At 39.9% G+C, this 23,671-nt stretch overlaps 2 protein-coding genes across 5 annotated transcripts in view; one reads left to right on the forward strand and one right to left on the reverse strand.

Annotated features, from left to right (window-relative positions):
* parga (poly (ADP-ribose) glycohydrolase a) overlaps positions 1-12,653 on the reverse strand; it is a 79,753-nt gene extending 67,100 nt beyond the window's left edge. The window contains exons 1-5 of one of the 2 annotated variants that reach the window (XM_007898354.2): positions 12,512-12,653; positions 11,101-11,267; positions 8,992-9,058; positions 7,149-8,198; positions 875-1,037 (exon numbers count right to left, since the gene is read on the reverse strand). In XM_007898354.2, the coding sequence (XP_007896545.1) occupies positions 875-1,037; positions 7,149-8,198; positions 8,992-9,058; positions 11,101-11,266 (1,446 nt within the window). In that variant the 5' untranslated portion in view covers position 11,267; positions 12,512-12,653. Of the gene's footprint in view, positions 1-874; positions 1,038-7,148; positions 8,199-8,991; positions 9,059-11,091; positions 11,268-12,511 lie in introns of both variants that reach the window. The other variant, XM_042336784.1, reaches the window with a different exon arrangement.
* A 1,419-nt stretch (positions 12,654-14,072) lies between these two features.
* On the forward strand, positions 14,073-22,117 carry rps24 (ribosomal protein S24). 3 transcript variants are annotated; one of them, XM_042336863.1, is made up of 8 exons: positions 14,073-14,207; positions 16,621-16,686; positions 17,698-17,907; positions 18,074-18,184; positions 18,343-18,345; positions 19,106-19,125; positions 21,842-21,875; positions 22,046-22,117. In XM_042336863.1, the coding sequence occupies exons 1-6, from the start codon at positions 14,205-14,207 to the stop codon at positions 19,109-19,111; spliced, it is 399 nt and encodes a 132-aa protein (XP_042192797.1). In that variant the 5' UTR covers positions 14,073-14,204; the 3' UTR covers positions 19,112-19,125; positions 21,842-21,875; positions 22,046-22,117. The 3 variants fall into 3 exon arrangements, with proteins under 3 accessions (XP_042192797.1, XP_042192798.1, XP_042192799.1); XM_042336864.1 differs by lacking the exon at positions 18,343-18,345; XM_042336865.1 differs by lacking the exons at positions 18,343-18,345; positions 19,106-19,125 and having other exon boundaries at positions 14,127-14,207.
* The last annotated feature ends 1,554 nt before the right edge of the window (positions 22,118-23,671 follow it).

Below are 23,671 nucleotides of genomic sequence, written 5' to 3' on the forward strand. Positions count from 1 at the left end.
ACAAAAAGCAAAACATTTTCACTCTCCTCACATTGAAGCCAAAGAGATTGAAAAGGTAAGGGATTTAAAGGTAGGAGAACACCAAGGGGTGTCATGATTATAACATAAGGTTTAAAATGATGATGGACAAGGAGATAGATAAGACAAGACTAAAGTGCTGGATTACAAAGCTAACTACAATGGAATGAGGAGGGAATTTGTTGAGATAAACTGGAGTCAGTTATTCAGGCTAAACAAATTTAAATTAACGATAAAAATATTCTAAATTATGCATTTATCTGAAGGCAAAAATGCTGAATGAATAATTCATAATTTTAATGAGGAATCCTTAATAGAGCAAGTATGTTTGCAACCAATTGGCATTCCACTTGGAAAGGATAAGGAGAGGCAGGTAGAAAAAAATACATAAAAATAAAAGTGGAAAGAGTAGAAGAGAAAAGGTGAGGAGACTATACAGGGTCAGGGTATCTTGTATCACAAGAGACAAGCTAAAAATAACAGTGAAAGATAGAAGCCTAATAAACTACTTATATGCATTGAGCATATACTGTATGAAAAAATGGGAGAACTTAAGGCTGTTGTCAAAATCAAGGAATCAGATGAAATTGCAGTGCAGAAACATAATTACAAGCAGGTCATGACTGTTTTTTTGAACTTGAACATTCCAGGTTACAATGTATTTAGAAAGGATAACATTGTATCAGTGAAAAGAAGGAATATGAATTCGAGGTAAACAGAATCCATTTGGATACAGATAAAAGATAACAAAAGGTTAGTCACTATTAGGTATACACTACGGACCACCTATATTATGATTCTATTGTATCATATTATTCTATATAATTCTATGTAAAGAGAATTTATTTTAACTTACTCGTATGTTCACTGTATTCACGTGAGATGCTCTTAAAGGTGGCAAAACACCACCACATTCGGGCATTCTTCTCAGTTCACTGATTGGAGTTCCAAGCCATTTGGCATCTACCGAGTATCTTCCTCTGTTGAGTTTTTTGTCTTCCACATCACAATTTCCTCTTCTAGAAGTTAAACATTTATTAGCAGAGCAACTCTACAAATCATTTTTACATTTTTTATCAACCAAAGTACAGGACAATAGAGTTTGAATGCCAACTAAAATGAAATTTGTGTTTCACACATTAACAGAAATATCTGAGATGCTGGAAATAAATTTGATTCCGTGTTCCTGATCACATAAAGCAATTGAAAAAATAAATTCTAATTTTCTGGTTGGATACCGTTAAGGCAAAAAGGTGATATTCTGCTGCCAGGTTGAGCAGTTATGAAATTCCTTTGTATAGAGGCTAAAACAGTCTAAATAAATTATCTATATGACAGTGTTTATCTTTTAACCCATTTTTTACAACACAGCCCTCAGGGATTCACTAATTCAACAGCCTTGACAGAAAATGTTTTGAAAAATATCAGATGACAGCAGTTCAATTCTCATTGTAAAGAGTCTCATTTTCTAAATATAAAATCAACAACAAATGACATTTGTATAGCGCCTTTCACATCGGAAGGACATCCCAAGACGCAGGACAGTTAGGGATTTGGACCCGAGTAGGGGGTTGGGTTCGTAGAGGGAGTGGCGGGAGAGGAAGGAGCAAAGCTGGGAAGCAACAATTCGTTCCAGGACTTTGGAAAGGGAGAAATCAACTGTGCTTTCTCAATCAATTTTCACCCACTATACCTGATGGCAACTTACAGGATTTTCTTCATGCCACTTACTGAACATGTGCAGGTGAAGCTGTACAAAATCAATGGATGGACAAAACAATGAAACACTTGAACTGAATTTAAACTGTGATCCTTGTTACACACAGAGTCCTTAGCAAGCATTGGGTAATTTACATGAATAAATAATTTATGCTATGGGTAACATTTTGCCTGAAATGCTTACGAGTCACAGCAATAGAGAAATACTGTATGGGTACACATTCTGGAAGAGAACATTTAAACCTAATTTCTACACATCAGAAACTTATTCATCTCATATTCAGGTTCTCTTCCTCCCTCTTCCCCCTCCCCATTCATCTTCCTTGAGATGCAGAGGTCAGGAACCTTCCTGGCTGTTACAGGAGCAATAACATTGGAATATCAGCTACCCGAAGGTGTGCTATAAAGGTAAATATTACTTTTCATAACCAATCTGAAAACATAATCAGAGAAATTACAACACAGAAAGGAGTCGATGTGGTCCCTAGCTCCTTCACTGGAGCCGTTTCATCTAATTAAAATTTCCTGATCTTTTCCCTTTCCCTTTAATATTGTTCTTCTTCAAATATTTATCCAATTCTCTTTTAATTCCTATTGTGCCTATATGTTAGCCACGTTGAAACAAATACTCCTGTAAGTTGGAAATGCAGATTTGTATGTGAAACTTGTTTATTTTTATGTTTCCTTTACAATTTCACAAAACAACCTTGGCCAAAATGATCTAAGTACATATTAAGTTGCAAATTGGGGAGCTGGATATGAACATTGTGAGCTTCCACAGGCCAAAATGGGCCCTGAAGGATTACATTTTCATTCTTCATTACAGTGCCAAATCAGTGCCAACATTGCAAGATCTAATGCTTGTAGAAAATTCACAACTGAATGACGGGGTTAACAAAATGATGAACAAACGTCACTTACAGACTTTTCCACCTCTGACGGCACCAGATGAACAGCCCAGAAGCAGGTGAATGTTCCTGATTACTGTCCCTTTCCTTTCTGGACACGCACATTACTGCAGCACTTCTGCAGATGTAGTACTTTACTGTTTGTCAATTATACAACATGCTCAATTCAATGCAAATACACCCCTAGAGAAAATGTGGACTGCACAGGCACTCTGTAACCTTGGGAGGCCATAGATTTTCAGCAAACTAATTTTAACCACAACATTAAGCCAAAAATCAAGCCCATTGCTTGAAGCCGTTTTTAGACATCTCCACTTTTATGACAGCTTTTCAAAAAAAATGAACAGGTTTTACTGAAGAGCTATATACAGTGCTCAAAACTATTTCTGAATGTGTCATAAAGTAATTGTTTTATTTCCAATCATTTGAAACTCTTGAAATCGAAGAGGAGGGCCTTGAGGCGGGACTTGAAGGAGGCTAAGGGGGGGGGGGGGGACGAAGCGAGTGACTGGGGGATAGAATTCCAGAGGTTGGGGGCAGAGTGGCTGAAGGCTCTCCCACCACTGGTGGGGGGGAATGGGTCGGGGGACGTGGAGCCGGCCAGAGCCGGCTGAGCGGAGGAAACGGGCGGGTTGGTAGGAGGTTAGGAGGTCGCAGAGGTAGGGTGGGGCGAGGCCATGGAGGGCTTTGTAAGTGAAGACCAGGATCTTGAACTGGATCCTCTGAAGGATAGGGAGCCAATGGACTCGGGCGAAAGTGGGGGAGATGGGGTCATGGAGTTTGGTGTGGGAGAGGACACGAGCTGCAGAGCTCTAGATTATCTGCAGCCTGTAGAGGGAGGAGTTGGGAAGGCTGACAGGAAGGGCGTTTGCATAGTTGAGCCTGGAGGTGATGAAGGCATGAACAAGAGTTTCAGCGACCTGAGGGGTGAGGTAGTGGCGGAGTCGGGCGATGTTACGGAGGTGAGGGAAGGCAGAGAAGGGTCATGGCTTGAATGTGGGGGAGAAAAGACAGTTGAGGGTTGAACAAGACACCTAGGTTCCTGACTGGCTTGGTGAGTTGTAGTGAGCAACCATGGAGGTTGATGTTGCCAGAACCTGAGGTGCAGAGGTGCTGGCGCGAGCCAATCAGGCGAGGCTCAGTCTTGTTCACATTCAACTGTAGAAGGACCCAGAGATCAAATTATAGTCATAACATCTTTCAGAGCATCTTAATATTGCATAATCTCATAATGCCATACGTTTCTGCACACAGATTTCTACTATTGTGCATTACGAATAAGACCCAAACCTCAGGTGAGCATTGTAAGAACATTTCTAAAAAGGAGTATGCTATGATTCTGAAGTGCAAATATTAAATATCATATTACTCTTGCAACTCATGCCAAAAATTCTAATTTCTACAGGAGTGATGACAGTTAGAAACAACTGTGATGATATTCATAAACACAAGGCAGCTGACTGCATAGTCTATGAAGCAGAAGACCTAATGTTCCACAAGAGGGAGAATAAGGGAATTTGGAGCTTATCATAAAAAAATTAAAATCTATATTCTTATCATCTCCACATACAGATGCTCTTATTTGTGAAACATAAAGATTATAAACACTCTTCCCCAATTTTGATATTCCTTTTTCTCTTATAGTCCCCATTTATAAAATGAAAATCTATTGTGACCTCTTAAAAGGCACTTTCTAATACACATTTTCTGTGCTGGGTTTAATGCAAATTATATTGTTAGTTTAGTCTCTTTCTTCATCCAAACATCTAGGATGGAGAGAAGAGAATTTAGCCAGTGACACCAAAAGAATAGTACTTCATCACCAGCCGAATATGAAACACAGATATGGATAGGTCCACAATTCAGTCCATCCCATGCTCTAAATTGCCATGCAATTTAAAACGAGATTAGAAACTGAAAAGCACTATCAATATCTCTTTAAATGTGGGAGATTTTGAGGTAGCACTAATTAAAATGTATTTAATACATTTCTATTAAATTAGTATTTGATAGAAATTTATCATTGAGCAAGAGGCAACAATATTTCCAAAGTGCACTTTGTTTCTCCAAACAGACCTACAATATATATACATAATAAACAGTGCAATCTGCTCGAAATCATGCACTGAGTGCAGTTAGTAACCGTTTTCTCACATTAGTCTTAATAGAACATATAAGAATGTATTATATAAAATGGGTTTCTCATATATATATATTGCTAATCCAACTGCATACTTAGAAATGGAGTCAAGCTACAAGATAGTGCGATCATGATTGTGCCTCCACATTTGCAACAACTCCTGAAATATCCTTAAAAAGCAAACTATTGACCACATTTAGGAGAGAAGCAGGGCATTGCCTGTCAAATAAATTACTGTACAATTTAAAGTTTTTTTGCAGGAGAATGGAGGGCAGGGAAGACAGAGGAAGAAAGATGTACAGTTGGCCCAAAGTCCAAAGCAAAACAAAACTGAAAATCCTAATTAGCAATCTGCCTAACACTGGGTTTATTTTCATACAAATCTCCTCTGCACTACTTTCCTGAAATCTTACACAAATCCTGTAAAATCTTTGAATGATATGAATGCTTCCTTGATGGCGTATCGGTAGCATCAATCCATACAGAATGATAGTCATCAGTTTGATTTGCAGCCTATTCTGTGTTTGCTGATTTCAGATGGGACAGCAGCAGGGAACGAGCTTTGCAAAAAAAACATAAAAAATGCAATTCCATCTCACCTTAGCCTATTAGTACAACCTTAGCATTTAACATTGCATGGAATGGTGTAAAATTGTTCAATTAAATTTAATTTGGAAATCTGTGAAAAACCTGCTTCCAAAGATATTTTTTCTATAATTCTTACATTTTAAAACAGTATGGTCTTGCAAGCTAATGACTGGGTGGAACTTCAGTCCCAAGACATTCATCCAGAGTTTTCACTCCAAATCACAATCGAGTGACCCCTGTAGGAAACGGTATGTCTGTGGACCTCAGGATTGATTGCATAATAAAAATAGTTATCTATTAAAATGTTAAAACGTCCTCCAACACCATTATGTGAACATGCACTGTATATTCACTAAATTCAACTTTAAATTAGCAAACTTCTGAATTCTAAAAATATACAATATCGATTGGAACATCTTTTTCTATAAACCTTCATGATCAAAAACAAATACAAGCAACCACAATAGCAAACACTATGCAAAATACTTCATCAGAACAACACTCTCACACCAGTACGGTCATCATGTTTGGTGAAATTCTGAAACACAACTGATTTTATCCATCTGTATTCCAGTGGCAGATCGCTAGCTGCACAGTTACTCCTATCAGCTGCCGTAATACAGAATTTCAATATTTCGACAACCAATTGATACAGCAGCAACATACAAACTCAAACATATTGACTTCCCATTTCTGTGCTGCTTGGAAATAATATAGTATCACCCAATTTGCAACTACTTCTATTTTGCACTGTAAAGGTGGGACAATAATAATAATCCTTGCATTTGATACAGTGCCTTATCACGTCTTCAAAAGACGGTTCAAAACGCTTCACAGAATATACTGTAAAATGAATTAATTGTATATTTAGTGGCCGAAAAAAATGCAGGTTGGGAAGGATATGGAACCACAATAAAATAATAATTCCTTTATGTTCACATAGAACATTTTTTCATCACTATTAATGGTGTGTACTATGCAAAATATTTTTAAACAAGAAACCAGTCTACCATAAAGTCAACAAATAAATGAGATAGCAGTACAATGTTTCAAATGAAACCACGTCACACAGCTCCACATAGTTCAAACACTTTTCAAATAATTCCTTCTGTCCAGAAACTACTTAAATATAATGATGGAAATCATCTTCAAGGTGCTACAGGATACTCCTGTAAATATAAAGTAAAGCTTCTCATTTTCCTAAATTTAGAAAAGTTAGGGAGAGGAAGAGTGTGCATTCCATTCCAAACATTTCCATGTGTAGGGGGCATATCTTTATATCAGTCCGGCTCAGTTGGTGGCACTGTCATCTCTGGATCCAAAGGTGGGTTTAAGACCCATGTCAGAACCCTTAACTTGGTCTCAGCTGACAGTCCAGTACAATGCTGGGGAGCACTGTATTGTTGAAAGTGCCTTCAACCAGATGAGATTTTAAACAGAGGTCTGTTCAGGTGGACGTTAAAGACACCATTGCACTATTCGAAAAGAGAAGAGTTTGTCCCAGTGTCTTGGCCAACAGTCCCCCAGATAAAAATTGGGCAGTAATTTTGTGGCTATTTGTCATGCACAAAAATTGCTGCTGTGTTCGCATACAAAATACACTGTCATGACACTTTACAGTAATTCCTGTGAAACACTTCAAGATGTCCTCTTATTGAAGACTCTTAAACATACTGATGGGTTTCTACATGTGTCAGGGACACCCAAATGACCAAATAAAATACACAGAAGTCTAAATAAGGTTACTAAACTACAAAATCCACTTAAAACTGTACCTGTTCTCATCCATCTTTTGTGGTTTCCTTCCCAAGTATCGAAAATGATCCGTAATTTTTTTGGCCACCTTTGTAGGACCCTTCATTTTCCCCAACTGTGTAGATGAACTGGATGGTGATGGATTTATCGGTTGCTCTGGCTTCAGTACTTCACGTGTCCCATCCTTTAAAGCACCAAATACTTTTGTCTGTGCCTTTGAGAATTGGTCTCCACAGAAATATTTTGATACACCATCAACTTCTATCATGTTTTCATCTTTTTTATTGGGGGAGTAAGCATAAACACGGTTAGCCTGCTGTGCAGAAGCATGCTCAGCTCCTGCTTCTTTTGAAGATATGCCAGTAACTTCTGTTTCTGACATAAGGGAATTATTATTTGAATTATCCCTCTTCATTGGCGAGGTAATTTCACTTATATTCTTAACAGAATGAGACTCTATTAAGCCACCCTTGCCTTCTTTTCCAGTCCCGCTTGGACCAGCTAAATGTTGTTCGCAATCAAAATCAGATAAGGGACTCTCAGGAACAGTGTCAATCTCAGCAATTTGATCTTCATCTGTGTCTAGAACATCAAAGTCACTTATTGGCTCACCAGTTTTAGTTTGCCTTGAAACTTCAGTACTATTGTGTTTAATTATCCAAGTGTCAAGTGTCTTGCATTTTTTCTTATCTGGAATAACGCTTTTACGCTTTTCTCTGAAGTCAGAGCCTTCTATCTTGGTGTTTGGTAGTTTTTGGTTATCTCCAGCACTTCCAGAACTGCACCTGTGCTGTGCATTTCTGCTGGTCTGTTCAGACGTATCAGGCTGTGAACCCAAGGGGTCTTTCTCTTTTCTAATTTCTTCAGACTCTACACACTCAGTTTTCTCCCTGGTTTTATAATTTTTAGATTCAATTTCTGAACTGCTGAGTCGATTATTTCGAAATTGTGCGTGATGACGAACCGTTTCAGAATCTTTGAGACCACTTTCTTGAGACGTTTCTTTCAATTTTGTGTTGTGCGAATACGACTCATCTTTGATTTTTAGTGTTTGCTTAGTGTGTTGCATACTGCAAAACAAAAGTTCAAATGAAGAACATTTTACCTGGTACACAAAAATATAGCATTCGATAAGCAGAATAAACCACCCAAAATTTAAATTTTTTCTAATCGCTCATCCTCAAATTACAAGGCTGGAAACTGGCTCACTTGAACCATTTCATTATTAGCTAGCTCTGATGGAATTTTCACAATTGGAAATATGCACAGCATAAAATTAATAATAGTGACATTGAAGAGCACAACATAACCACCTAAGATGAACATCAATTAAAGGGGTAAATTAAAAGATAATCAAAATCTTAACATGTTCAATGTTAATATTTCAAAATAGCTTTGAATGATACAACTAAAATTTCATTTCTCTGCTTCATTTATCACTTAATACCAATACTTTCCACAAGTCAATGTGTGGTAATGAAAATAAATTAAAGACACAGATCAATCTCTGAGATGAGAACAATTTATATATGCTTTGATGGGTGTAGTATTCATATTTACTGTTATTTTTATTTGTATGTGGCTGCAGCTTTAAAGAACATAAAAGTTCTGTGAACTCAAATTACTAAACACCTGAACATGTTTGGAGTCGCCTGCAAAAAGCCAAAGCCACAAAGAATATATTGCTAAATTTATACAAACTTGCTTTATATCCTGGGCAAGCTTACTGTATGTGAGCACAATATATAAACTGAATAAGCTCAACCCATGTAAAAGATACCTTACAGACATTTTCATTATAGAATGTCCAACAATAATAGATATGCACATACTCTGGTTTAACAAATTTATAAAGACTCATACCTGGCCTGGTCCATGGTTAAATCCGCACATCTGTTAACAGGCAAATCTGCACAGTTCAGTTTGTTGACTGCAAAATATGATACGCTTTTTAATGTTCATAGTTTCAGCATTTTTAAAATATCAAATGTAAATTATATGTCACTGAATTTCTGGTCATGCTGACCACTACCGAAACTGTTATCTTTAAACCTTCACATAATGAATGAATTGAGAATCAAACAACTTTACAATGTACAAGAAGGCTATTTGTCCCATCGAGTCTGTGCTGGCTGAATAAGAGAAATCCTTGTCCCATTTATCCACCCTTACTCCTTTTACAACACAACAACTTGCATTTATGTAGTGCCTTCACGTGGGGTAGCAACTCAGAGAGCTTTAAGATATTCCTTTTTAGTTATCTATCTTGAAAGAAAATCTTGAATTCTACTTTGACTACTGCTCCTTGCGGGGCATTCCAAGTCCAAACAGTTTAAAATAAATCCTCCTGATCTGCCCTTTTGCTCCTTTGGGAATTAACTTAAATTGATGCTCATTTGTCACTGACCAGAGGAAAGGTTTAAAAACTCTGGTTGTAAATATGAAAGAGCAATCTATTTGCATCATTATTAAACAGCCTGCTCTCTGACGTAAAGGACAACCAATGTACAACCAATAGGGTTTCTGCTTTTTTAGCAGGACACTCTCAAACCTATTTTTTGAGTAAGCGAGACAAGAAATAGCATGAACTTTCTCTGATCGCACAAGATAAAAGTGTAGTGAAAGGAGAATAATAAAGATCATATCCCAGAATAATATCACTCTGCTATTAAGATTGGCTAAGATAGTTCTTCTTTATCAAGTCAAATAGTCTGTCAGGAGTTTTGATTAAGGGTTTTGAAAGTATTGATCTGAGCACAATTAAATTACATATATTAAACATAATGCTATATTATTCCAGGTCCTGCCGATGAGCCACGGATGCTGTCATCAGGAATGCCCTGGAATACTGTAGACCTGCCTGGCTCAGGAACCAAACTACTAAGACTGTAAAAAACGGCTGGCTCAATTCCAACAGTCCATTGCCAAGCATGTTCACTTTGGAGCCAGTTCAGCTCCAAGGAGACCCTGCTTACCTTCCCCCCCCAACCCACCCCACCCCCGGAGGATAGTCACGAGTTGGTCGTTAGACATCCGTCAAGTGTGGGTTTGAGCCCTCACAAGGTGGATTGTAGGTACAAGGAACTCCCTGCAAGCTTCCTGGTTGGCAACGCATCTCAGCATGAAATGTGATATTGCCACTGTCTTTCTGTCCGCAGCTCAGGCACCACTGAGCGATGATTCCACCAGTTGGAGGTGTGGCGTTTAAGCAGCAGCTGCTTGCCTCGCTGCAGGCCAATTAAGGTGGGTTGCAGGCACATCAGGTAACGCCTTCCAGCAACTGTCGCAGATAGAAGTCCCAAGATATTTGTAGTGAGTCAGATAAGGATTTCTTATGATAAACCCTGGCTATGGTGCAGATTATTGCTATCCAGTATAGTGTTCTGTTCTATCCAGAGACTTTGGCTTTTGAGTGTGCTTAAAAGGTTCCATAAGGCCTGTAATCATTAGGTACATAACCTCATGGGCTCTTGCTTTGTAAGTATCAACAACAAAATATAAACACAACAATCATTGTTTATCAACAAATCAATTTCAGAATGTTACATCAATATAAACAATTGGAGTTCCCAATTTCAATGTGGACTTTAGAGGAAGCTTCTGTCCAGAAATTAAGCTCTGTGTGAACTCATACCATGAACTCTTTCAGAAGAAAATCAGATTGGTGTTGAAGGACAGAATCTGTATGAATCCCAAGCTTAAATCAACAGGCGAGAGACTTGAACAACGGGCACCAAGTTAATAACTGTAGTTAGCATGGTTCCAACCACAGAATAAGTTGGGAGGCTTTTTAATTAAACGATAATAGATACAATTTGGAATGGGTATTGTCCATTGTGGAAGGTGTGAAGATGCTATTCATAAGTTCCTTGTAATTCCTTGAATATTGCACTGGTGGTCAAACAACGCTCCCCTATTATGGAGACACTGTACTGAGGAGAATGGGGCCTGTCGGTTACAGACCTTTCCTACCTGCTGAAATGTTTGCAGTTTTTCCCTCTGGGCTCCCCTGTGGTAGACAGTGCTGGAGTCCCTTGTTGGTGGTGGGAGAGGAGCGCTGCTGCTGCTGTGCAGCAGATGGACAAACTTCCAGTCTCAATCTTTTCCTTGTGGGTTCATCATCAGACACTGAGCTCATGCTTGGTTTAAAAAAAATGGAAAAGAGAGAAGTGGGGGAGGGTGGGGGGGTGTGGAAGAGACAGACAGACAGACAGACAGACAGGAATACAATAAATTAAGCTTCACTCATCAATGCACTTTTCTGTGAAGCACTTTGAGATGGTTTTGTGATGAGGCGCTGTACCAAGTGCAAGGATTATTAACTATTAATAATAATCCTTGAATTAGACAAACCACTTTATCACATCTTCAAAACATCTCAAAGCAATTCACATTATATACTGCAAAGTGAATTGACTGTATATTGTGGAGTCCTGTAGCTCAGTAGTTAAGAGCACTCGCTTTGCAAATGAGACCCGGGTTCAGTTCCCGGCAGGGCGAAATGTTTGGCAAGTTTCCTTACTCCACACACGTCTGTTTACCTCGCAGTAAGTAGGAACCCGGTTGTTAGTCGATTTGGTGGATGGCCTTTCCGGGAGCAATAATTCACTTTACAGAAAAAAAATGCAGTCGCTCAATCAATCCACGACCTTTTGTGGGACACCGCTGTGCGCGACAGTCGCCCGCAAAATGTACAGTTAACCACAGTATACAGTGTGTTCTGTGAAGCACCTCGAGACGCCTCAGAAGATGCGACAATGAGGTGCTATATCAAACGCGAGGACTTGGCTCCTGTCGAGCGTTATTTCCGAACAGTATTTTGTCCACAACATACCATAGAGAAGTGGGGGAGGGTGGGGGTGTGTGGAAGGACAAAATATGTTGTGGTGGTATGTTGTGGACAAAATACTGTTCGGAAATAATGCTCGACAGGAGCCAAGAGTGCTGACTGGATACAGGTGAGAGCCTGAGGGTGGCTCTGCCTCAGAGGGTGGGGGGGGGGCTGCCAGATGGGCTGCTTTGGCTTCACTGACTGACTGACTGACTGACGGCCAAAGCAGCGCCACCATCAACAGCACCAGTTACCCACCACCAACATGGCCGTTCAGGACCGGCCCCGGACCCCCGGCCCCCGGGCCCCCGCCCGGGATAACCGGCGCGTCTCGCGAGCGCTTCGGCCTCGACACCGAAAAGCACCGCAAGCAACTTCGGGGTGAACTTTTAACTCCGGGGCCGAGGCCCAGGGCCCGACCCTAATGGGGTGGTGGTGGTTCTTCATCATCATCATCATCTTCATCCTCCTCCTCCTCTACCCACACACACACACCTCCTTAATCACTACCCTCCTCCCGACACCAATCGTATTATCGCCGCACTTTTGTACCTCTCCGGGCCTCTACTCCCTTGTCTCCCTGGTGCTGGCGGCCGTCGGCTGCTGACTGGCTGACGCCGCTCGGTCGGGGCAGAGCGGGTGGGCGAACCGGGGGCAGAGAGAGAGAGAGATAGAGAGGGAGGGAGAGGGAGAGGGGAGGAGGAGGAGGAGTCCGGGCCCCGGCAAACTACATCTCCCAGCATGCTCGGCGCCACCAACCGCCACGGCGGGCGGCGCCTCAGCCAATCACCTGCAGAGGTGGCCTGGTTTCTTCGCCCCGCCCCCCCCACCATCACCACCCACCCACCCCCTCCATGTCTCACCAGATTGCAGTGGCCTCCAATGCAAAATAAAGTGAATGATCATGTAATGATAATAATCCTCGCACTTGATGTAGCGACTGATCACGTCTTCGGGAGATCACGGAATGCACTGTAACGTGAATTAATGAACTGTATGGTGTGGGCAAAACGCAGCAGCCAATTGCGCACAGCAGTGTCCCACACAAACAGTCGTGGATTGAGCGACCGATTTATTATCATTAGGTTTTTTTTTGAAGGGATTATTACACCCGGAAAAGCGATCTGCCAGCCGACTAACAACCGTGTTCCTACTTACTGCTCGTTAAACAGGCATGTGGAGGAAGTAAACTTGCCCAGCGTTTTGCCCTGCCCACCAATCAAAAACAGTCCTCTGGCTTGCCCTTAGAAAAATTCCACAAATTATTTTTTTTCCCTCGCTTGGGATGTGTACGATTCAGAATGCCTCTGGGCATTTGTTTTTTTAAAATCAAAGTTCACTGACTGTATAATTAGGTTGGCAAACTATCGGCTCATCTGCAACAGCCAAGTGCCACAAATGATGAGATGTCTTGACATGTAATGAAACCCATCACCGTGCTTAGGAGTATCCAAACCAAACCGAGTGGTCCATGCATTCCACTTACACATGGAAATTCCAGAGATATTTATTGGAATGGAATGCACACTCACTCCCTGGAGGGACAGCAACACACTGCAATTATATAGCACCTTTCACAATCAGAAGGATGTCCCAAGGCATCCTGCTTACCCAATTAAGCAAAATATTAGGCGTAGGTTGCCAAGGCTTGGGGGACCCCAGTATTCAAGGTCAAATACTAATAATCCTTTCATTTGATATAGCGCCTTATCACGTCTTCGAGATGTCTCAAAGCGCCTTCACGGTAAAGCGCAAAGCGACTGGACTCTATATTTGTGGGCGAAAATCCTGGATTTGCCGACAGCATCGAATCCAGGCCCCATTATTCCCACCTTTTCGTTCGGTCGGACCTGACCTCCGAACGATTTCCCGTGAAAATTCCTTTCTCGCCAACCAACATTTATTTCCACTTGGGTTTCGACATGAAACCCACCACACCTGGTGGTGGTGGTGGTGGGGGGCTGTGGAGGGGGAGAGGCTGAGGGTGGTGGGGGGGGGGAGTAAAGATCTACTTTGCTTTCGGTGGGTGCCCTTTTTTGTTGGAAAAAGAAAAGAAACGCCGAATCCCTTCCTTTCTGTCTCTCTCACTCCCTCTTCCTGTCTCTCTTGTGTGTGTTTTCTCTTTTACACGTCATTTCCAATCAGGCAGTCGCGGGGGCCCACCCCCTCAGTGAATATTATTGGCTGGCGCGGGGTCCTTCTTCCTTTTCCGAGGCCGGCGGAGAGACCGACAGCAGCAGCGAAGATGGTGGGTGAGAGAGGCCGAACAAATCCCGTCGCAATCAGCCCCGCGAACCGGCCATCCGGACCCGGACCCGGGCTCGGCCGCCGGCGGGGCGTCCGCCGGGTGTACCGGCGGCGAGATTTAATGGCGTGGCGGGTTCGGCCACCGGCTCCGGTCGTTTACTTTTCATGATTGGCTCCCGAGCGGCCTGGGCCTGGGCCCTGGGCCCTGGGCCTCGGGGAGGCAGCCCCTCCGTCATGGCGAACTGCCCGAAACGTGTTTGCGCTCGGGCCCGGCGGGGCTTCTCTGCGGGAAATAATCCGCTCGGTTCTCTCTTTCAGCGGCTTGCGCCCCCCCTCCCTCTCTCCCCCCCCAAAAAAAAACCCCGGGTGTTCGTGGCGAAGAGTCGCTTGAACCCCCCCCTCCTCCTCCTCCTCCTCCATCCCCCAGGTACCGCTGTGCCCTCTGAGCCCCACTCTGGTCAGGACTCTGCACTCGCTGCGTTTCGGTCCAACTGCAGAAAAGAAAAGTTTTTGCCGCATTCGGTTATCCTCGAGTCGGTGCTCTTGGCGGGAATGTCCTGTGGCAGTTTTTTTTTAAAAAAAAACAACCCCGATGTCATGTCCCGATTGATCCATTCGTTTTGAATACCCCGTGAAACGATTGCCCGAAGGATGTTGAAAACTGAGGAACGTGTGGTCAGTTTCCCTCAGCTGTGGCGTCCGTGTTTCTGGGACAGAAGGTTCTGGGTTCAAGCCCCATTTATCTCAGGGCTCACCAACAGTCCTCCTGAATATTTCCAGATTTTTGATTTGGAAAAGCATTCTGTTCAGATGCGCCCTCACACTCTGAAACATAACCCCCCCCCCCACATGTCCATTTAAATTGTCTTTTCAACATTGATTTATATCTCAATCCAGTTCATTCGTCCCATGTCAGTGAAATGATAGGAAGAAATGTGACAAACAGTATTTGAGTTAAAGATCAGAATTGATAGATTTTTGGTAGGTTCAGGGTATTCAGTGACACCGCTAGAAAACGGGAAATTGGAATTGAAAGCATTAGTTGAAGCACAGGTCAGTCGTGATCTAATTAAACGGTGGAACAGGCTCAAAGGGCTGAATGGCCTACTCTTGTTCCTATGAATCCTGATCTAAAATTAAGCCTCTTGGAAATGCCCAAAGGACTAATTAGAACAAATTAACATTTGGGTTCATTCATGGAGTATAAACATAAGCAGTTCCTGTTTGGGCCGAATGACCAACTTTATTTGTGGGGATTATTCATAGAATATTACAGCATAGAAGGAAGCCATTTGGCCCATTGTGCCTGTGCCGCAATTTTGTGTATTGACCGGGATAGTGGGAGAAATTCCCTCTCTATTAGTACAATGAGATCTTTGGTATCCTCAGATTAATGTCTTGTCCAAAGATAGCGTCTCCTACAATGCGCCCACAGCACTGCATTTGAGTGGCCCTAGAACTGCTGGATTCTAGATTAAATATTCTAAATTAAATTGGATTCTAGATTAAATAAAAAGTTCCAGTTTAAATATTTCTAGATTTATGCCATAAATCAAGAGATTTGCAATCAAGAAAAAATTTAAGACACCCATCAAACTCAGGCTGACTTAGACTTGTGCAAATGTTTGGAAAGACACGCGTGCCATGGGTTGGTCGCTACCTGAGACCGAATCCCGTGGTAGGGCTTGAATCCACAAACGGGCAAGCGTGCTACCAATTTAGGTAGGCTGACGCACGTAACAGTATAGAGAACAGCAACAAATTGCAGTTGTTATCAGGAGGACGTCCCAAAGGTGCTGGACAGCCAAGGGTTTCCTCCCCAACCTGGGTGTTGGAATCAAGTGGTGAAGAGCAAGGGGGGTTGGCAGTGGGAGGATGACCGAAGGCACGGTCAAAGAGTAAGGTCTTGGCACTGGTTTTGAAGGAGGCAAGAGAGGGATTGATGCAAAGGGATTCTGTGATGGAGTTCCAGAGGATGGGGGGCAGAAAGGTTGAAGGTTTGAAGCAATGAAAGGTTTTGAAATAATTATTTTAAAAAAAACTTTGCTGAAAAGGGATTCAATGAGAAGAGGACATGAATTTTTTTTAATATCAAATTATTATAGGAGTTGACAAGCACATGCAGAGGAAAGGCACTGGAGGATACTGGGAAAGAGCAGGGAATTAGGATGAATGGTATCTTGGAAGTAGCAAACACTGGCGCAAAAAAGAACACACAGCCTCATATGTTTTTATGTGTTATGAATTTCTAATAGCCGATATTTGCTGCATTTATTCCCAGTTATCTAGTAAATCTGTACTTGATAAACTATAGGGTGCTGCATTAGTTCTATTCCCTAAAAACACTTTTAGATTTTCTGTTGTAATATTGTTGTAAATTATCTTAACTTTTTAACAATAATTATTTATTGCAGAACGACACGGTAACTATCAGAACCAGAAAGTTCATGACAAACCGTTTGCTGCAGCGCAAACAAATGGTGAGTAGGGGTGTTTCATCTGTTTTTTATCCCCGAATGTAAATTGTCTGGATTCTTAATCTATTACATCTTTAAGTTTAATTAAGTAGCAAATATCCATTGTTTAAAATCTTACTTAATAACCGCTTGATGGGTGCCACCAGCTCATTTGTCATGAGTTTGATCACTTGTATGAGTTAACGTGGGAGAGAGAACATTAAGTATATTTACCAATATAGTGATAAGGTTGAGACCTAATAGTGATAGCAGAATATTTGAATGCTAAATTTATTAGCTCGCTGTAGGTTATCTTATTGTTCTAAGAAAGCTATGTTCATTATAATTCTTTTGTTTCTATAAAAAGTTGGATGTACATACTTTATTTTAGCTCTATAGCAACAAAGCTCACAAAAGCCTTCACAAAAAGTGTCGTGTTTCGATTTGTAGGAGGACACAGCAGCTGATTTTCTTTGGAGGATTGTTAGCCAGAACACTGGGAGAAACTCCCTTTTCTTTTCCAATAGTGGAAATTGATTCCATGGAATCTGTAACATCTACCTGATCAGGTAGAAGGGATCTCGGACTCTCCCAAGTACAGCTGCCAATACTGCATTTCACCAGCACTATTAGAAGATCGGTGAAAACTCTTAAGCTCACAATCCCAACATATGGTTTGAACCCACAATCTTCTGTCCTAGAGTCGAAAGTGTTACCAATTGAATGTACAACGTGAAAGAGCAAAATTACAGGAATATATTCTAAAAGGCACTATATCAAATACAAGGATTGTTATGTGGCATATAAAAGTAGTGTTAAAAGTTGGTGTTGTGAGGATCTGCTAGGTGCCCTTTGTGAGTTGTGTAGAACCGAGCAATTTGTTTGATACTGACCCAGACGCATGATATTTTGATATGATGTTGTTTTTTGGTGCAGTGGCATGTTTTGTTCTAGCCTGCAATATAACTATATATTGGAATTTGTGGAACAAATTGCAAAATTGCCTTCATGAATAGACTTATTTTTTTCTCCTAGGTTGTCGATGTCCTCCACCCTGGTAAAGCCACAGTTCCTAAAACAGAAATCCGGGATAAGTTGGCAAAAATGTACAAAACTACACCAGATGTTGTGTTCGTTTTTGGCTTCAGGACACAGTTTGGTGGTGGAAAAACAACAGGTTTTGCCATGGTTTACGATTCCTTAGATTATGCAAAGAAAAATGAGCCTAAACACAGACTGGCAAGGGTAAGCCACTGTTTTCTAAAATTGGTTCAAAGCTTTTTTTAAGCTGTGTAAATACAAATACATTTGGACGTCCTCCCAACGTGAAGGACGTTAAACAAATGTAATTTTTTATTGTATATTGTTGATTTGTTCACATTAACTCATGCGTCCACTTTACCTTTTGCAGCACGGTCTGTTCGAGAGGAAGAAGGTTTCTAGGAAACAGCGTAAAGAACGCAAGAACCGAATGAAGAAAGTTCGGGGCACAGCTAAGGCTAATGTTGGATCTGGCAAAAAGGTATGAATGTGTTCATTGACAAAGATAAAAGCTTGATTGATATTATTTGAATTTTATGTTTTGGTGTTCTTTTTTGACCCTTGTTTCCATTAGTATTATGAAACTATTTTGTTCTATTGATCTTTATTCTTTTTTCTTTTATTTCTTCTGGACCACAGAAGGTAATGCTGACTTTGTGTTCAGGAAGCTGCATAGTGTTGGTGTTTAGCTTACTAATAGTTTAGCTTTGTTTGGTCACTTTGTAATTACTTTTATAAATTTGCACACTAATCATTGATAGAATAGAACGCAGATAGTGATTGAAATGGTAACCGAACAGACCAATTTATTGAGATTGATGTGTGTGAACAAATATTGTCCATAACCACTCTCAAATTAACCCTCAATTTATTGTGTTCTAACACCTCTCTATAGCATGTTTGAAAATTATCTTTGAAAAGATAGTATTCCCATTCATTTGGTTGAACATGCTGAAGAACAAAATCATTTTGGGGCGAGAAGAACACTCAGTTTGGGCACATTATATTAATGTTCCAATTAATATCCCAAACTGAAATCTGTGATTAGTTGGGACATTTTGATGGGACCACTATAAATTAGATGCAATTTTTTGTTAGTGACATGCTAATTTATATAGTGGAGAACATAACTGCTATTAATTTGTGGCATTTAGAGCCATATTTGATTTAGTCTCTCGCCAAACTAGAATTCACTGACCACTTTGATATTTTGATTGTTTCAATGTCACATTGCCATCTGATATTGAAGCAATCGGATTATCATTTATCTTTTGAACTCGGCAGTCCTCTAATGCTCAAATTTTTGCTTACAAGTACCTATGCTTTGGAAGTTCATTTGTTTCTATCTCTCGATAATCTTTGTTTTGTCTTTCTTGTTGCTCTTTCCGAATATGTCCTTCAGAAATGATGACTCCGTGCCAGGTACCAGTCAAAGCACGAGTGTGATCATGCAAAATGCTCATAACTTAGATTGGTTTTGTGTTCTATGGTTATAAAGAAGCACCGCTTTGCATGTCGACTTGATGCTTCACATAGACTGACACTTTAGTACTTGTCATGTAATGTGCTTTAGTTGCATCATTCTTTTATATTTTTGGACTAAATGCAAATGTGAGAGGCTGCAACCCCACTAATTGAGATGATTTATCAGAATTGTTCCATAAAAGGGTGCCTGTAATCCTAGCTTCACACAACAGCAGTTATATTAGAAGCACAATCCTTATTTCTTAATATTGTCTCCAATGATGAAGGAAGAAAATTTGGCATGTGCTTGCATTGAATGGGAAAATGTATTAAATGATGCCAAAATGTAGAATGTGTTGATCTGTATTCTATTAAATACATTGATCATACATGAGGGTGAAAAAATATCTCTTCTGTTTTCCTATACAATCCTTTTCTCAGTAAAACAACAAACTCCATGCCTTTTTTTAAAATTGTTCAATGTGCCCACAAAATGTCTCACTTAAACTGACCTGCATCTCCTTTTTGGAGTATTCAAAACTTATTCTGAAGGGAAAATATTGTGGGTAGTTGTCTAATGATATAAGCCTGCATTATATCACCAATATACTGTTGTCACCTTTATAATATGTGTGTGTGTATATGTATATATATATGTACAATTACATTTTGTTGTCGCTTTAAAATTGAGCAAGACTCCGCATACCCATGATGCTGATTAGTGAGCTCAAACCTCGGAAATACGGTTGAAGTGCATCTTAGGGTGAAAAGGCGGAATTTTTCCAAAGTTTTTTTAAAGTAGCTTTCCTGAATAATAATCATTGCATTGATTTGGCACCTCATCATGTCCTAAAGATGTCTCAAAGCGCTTCACAGAATATACTGTAAAAGGAATTGACTATATTTTGTAGGTGAGCTCCCAGCCTACTGTGCTCCTCTGTTTGTTTCTCATTAGTGTATGCATCAAGTTTTCTCTTACATACAATAATGTTGTTGCTTCAACCACAGCTTCAGGCAGTAAGTTCACCATCATCTATGTAAAAACATTCCTCCTAAATTCTCCATTAGTTCTACTTCTAGCTATTGTATCTTATATTTATACCCTCTCATTCTGGGTTTGCCACCAAGTAGAAACAGCCTATTAATGTTCACCTTGTAGAATCCTTTCATAATCTTGAAACACCTATATCAGGTCCCCTCTCAATCATCTCAGCTATAAAGAAAAAAGTTCCAACCTGCCCAGTCCACAGCTGTATCACCCTGGTAATATCCTTGTCAATCTTTGCTATATTCTCTCCAATACTGCAATACTCTTCTTGTAGTATAGTCACCACAACTGTACACAGTACTTCAAATGTGGTCTAACCATGGTTTATCATTCTAACATTGCTTGAAACTTTTATACTGTATTCCTATGGATAATAATGATTATGACTGCACTCTTTATGGCCTTGTCCACTCATGTTACTGCTTTTAGAGTCCTATGAATCTGAATCCCAAGATTTCATTCCCTCTTTGGTTTCTGCTATCCAGGGTATAGAAGCTTCTTTATTATATCTACCAAAGTGAATCATTTTATAGTTTCCTATATTCAATATCATCTGCCTTCTATCCACCAATTTTGCAAGCTTATTTATATTTGTCTTCCTGCATCTTTTATTTATGTCAAAGTAGCAAAAATTCTGAAATGAAATATGCACACAAGAGAAGTAAATGAAATAAAGTTTGATTTTACTGAAGTAGTTTAGAATAGAATGTATATTATGTCGACGTTGAGGTAGTTGTGCATGATTTGCCTGGTGTGTGTGTCTAATTTTCAGTGATGGGCAGCAATAAGCAATTCGTGTTCCAAGTCTCTGGATTCTTGTTGCTCGTGGAAGGAGCATGCTGTAGAGTGGCTTTATATGATTTTTATTTGAAAAGTTCAGAACAAAACTGCATGTTTTTTCTGGCGTATTTAGCACATATGTTACTGGGACTTGGATCTCTGCGAAGTGCATTCTCGCTTGCGCAATGTGAAATGGTGGAATTGAGAGTCTTGGAACCGTCTTTTTTGATTTATTTGTGTCATGCTCTTTATTAAAGCTGTTTACTGGAGTTTTGTATTACAAAAGTATGCATGACCATTACAGTGATTTTTTTAATAGATGTGTTTTTAGTGTTTTACAAATTGAATGTAGATTTATTCTGTTTTATCTGTATTATAATTCATCACACGTGCGTTTCCTAGCGTTATTTTAGCTGGTTAGGCTATTGGAGTAAAGCATGGAGTGTGAACTGCATGTCTTTCCATTTCTTAGCCATGAACAGCATCGGAAGTAATATTTTTGCCAGATTCTCTGCGTGAGTGAGCAACCAGCTCCCAGTTCATTGTCGCTTTGAGTCGACTATAAAGTATCTTAACAACTTTGCAGTCCTTGTTTTACCTTTCCTCTCCTCGCATGGGCTTTGCTCTACATCTTCTGCAGCAATGTACTAGGTAGGAATTGTAATGACAAATGTACTTGCTGTCAAAAGACCCAGGTGAAATGAAGGGTATGATTGTTCAGTTTTACATCTTCAGTTATGTTGTGTTAAACAAGCAGGACTGGTGTGCAAACTTGATTTCTTTATGAATAGACATTTGCTAACATTGGAATTTTTTCTTGACTATGATTTTGTTTTCTGCCTACAGTAACCTGGGAGAAGATTGGAAAGTCACTTGAAATGTGAGTTTAGAGTCCATTCCAATTACTGCTGTTAGCGTACATAGTTTCACGTGCAAGTTTGTGGTTATTTAGCTGTATGTATCTAATTTTATTGAGGGTAGTGTTTAGCTTTGTTTAAATAAGTTAAGCAAAGATGCCCATTAAACTCTTGTTTTTTTTTTCTCTGACAGGCTAACTTATCCTGGATCATCACATTATAAATTGTTGTCAAGAAACGCAAAATAAATTCTATAAAAAATGAATGCATCTGTTCTTGGGCTATGCTTATGAATGGGGTTATTTTTTGTGGCATAATTTTTCTTAGATGAATGCTGTTGACTGTTAAACTTTTTATAAACAATCTGAATTTATATAGATATGAATTTGTTTTGTTGCTTTTTCAAAGAAAATGACAAGCTAGTTACCAATGCTGGCAAAAAGCTGTCTTCATTCTGCTGACTGTGACCCCTTGTCATTATTTTTTTTCTTGAAATGAGCCTAGATTTTTTGCAGAAGGGATGGCCCATTTTACCAATCCGTTGGCAGTCATACCTGGGATATTTAAGGAAAAATCCAAATGTGAACACAATATATTACTTCCACCACCAGTTCATGACATTTGTTTAAAACTGTATTTTAAAAATGAAAGGAGTTTCCCAGTGTCCTGGCTAACAATCTTCTAGATTAATTGTCTCAACAGCTGTCCGTTTTACCCACAAAATAAACAATCAATTCACTTTACAATATATTCTGTGAAGTGCTTTGAGATGTCTCAGTGACGTGATGAGATTCTATATGAAATGCAAGAATTATTATTGTTTGTGGGACTTTGCCGTCACAATTGGTTGCTGTATTTGCTCACAAAACGGCCACTAAGGTGTTACAATTAGCTATGAAGAGTATTGTAACTCTTGATTGCTGAAGCTCTGTAAAAATGCAATGTGTACTTGTGAGAAAGAGGTAAGAGCCTATTGGAATGCAGCTTCTAGCAGGTATGTGATTGGATGTAGATATTTTGGGAGAACAAAAGTGACCTTGAAAGCTTGCTCACAAACTGAACAAGAAGGGAACATTTGGTTTATTAGCTTGGCTTTCCTTTTCCTAAGTTTGATGTAATATTGTACGTTTTGGTAATGGATAACTGATTATAAACCTAAATACCTTAACTTCACTTGAATGCAATGCTTGATAACATTCAACTAATTTTCACTGCAAAGTATTATCAGTCAATGGAATTAAGTGTTTGTTCTTCACAAATGCTGTGAACTGTTGAATCAAATCACAAGCTCAGTGGGGGGTGAGGATGAAACTATTCATCCTAATGTCTTGCATTTCAAAACAGAATGTCTCTTGATGCATTACATATTTCATTCTGCAAGGGAAGGTGAGAGGTATTGCCAATCATTGTTGCAGGAATAAAGGCAATGTCCAAATTGTGCTCATCAACAAGGGGGATATGTTTGAAGAGACCGTTTACATGGGTTGGATATGAACCCAGATTGCAGAGGTGAAAGAAGTGTTGATTCCTCACCACATAGGCTATTAAGAGTATAAATCTGTAATTACAAGAGTAGCTAATAATTAGAGATAAATGCTGCATCTTCCTCTGCAACTCATTGTTCCATTGATCAACAACTCGCCCACAAAATGCACAGTCAATTCACTTTACAATATATATGCTGTGAAGTGCTTTGAGACATCTCAACAATGTGATAAGGTGCTGAACCAAATGCAAAGATTATTATTATTAACTCAAGCTTCCTGAAACAATACAATCGTCAGAGAGCAAGTGGCGTTCTATTTTATTTTGCTCTTTC

This window comes from Callorhinchus milii, unplaced genomic scaffold (genome assembly GCF_018977255.1).
Source record: "Callorhinchus milii isolate IMCB2004 unplaced genomic scaffold, IMCB_Cmil_1.0 Scaffold7, whole genome shotgun sequence".
Taxonomy (NCBI): Eukaryota; Metazoa; Chordata; class Chondrichthyes; order Chimaeriformes; family Callorhinchidae; genus Callorhinchus; species Callorhinchus milii.

What these genes read in the sequence shown, in the direction of transcription:
- rps24 (XM_042336863.1), top strand. An exon ending in TGCTGCAGCGCAAACAAATG is followed by an intron (nt 16,687 to 17,697) that starts GTGAGTAGGGGT and finishes TTTTTCTCCTAG; the next exon opens with GTTGTCGATGTCCTCCACCC. An exon ending in CTAAACACAGACTGGCAAGG is followed by an intron (nt 17,908 to 18,073) that starts GTAAGCCACTGT and finishes TACCTTTTGCAG; the next exon opens with CACGGTCTGTTCGAGAGGAA.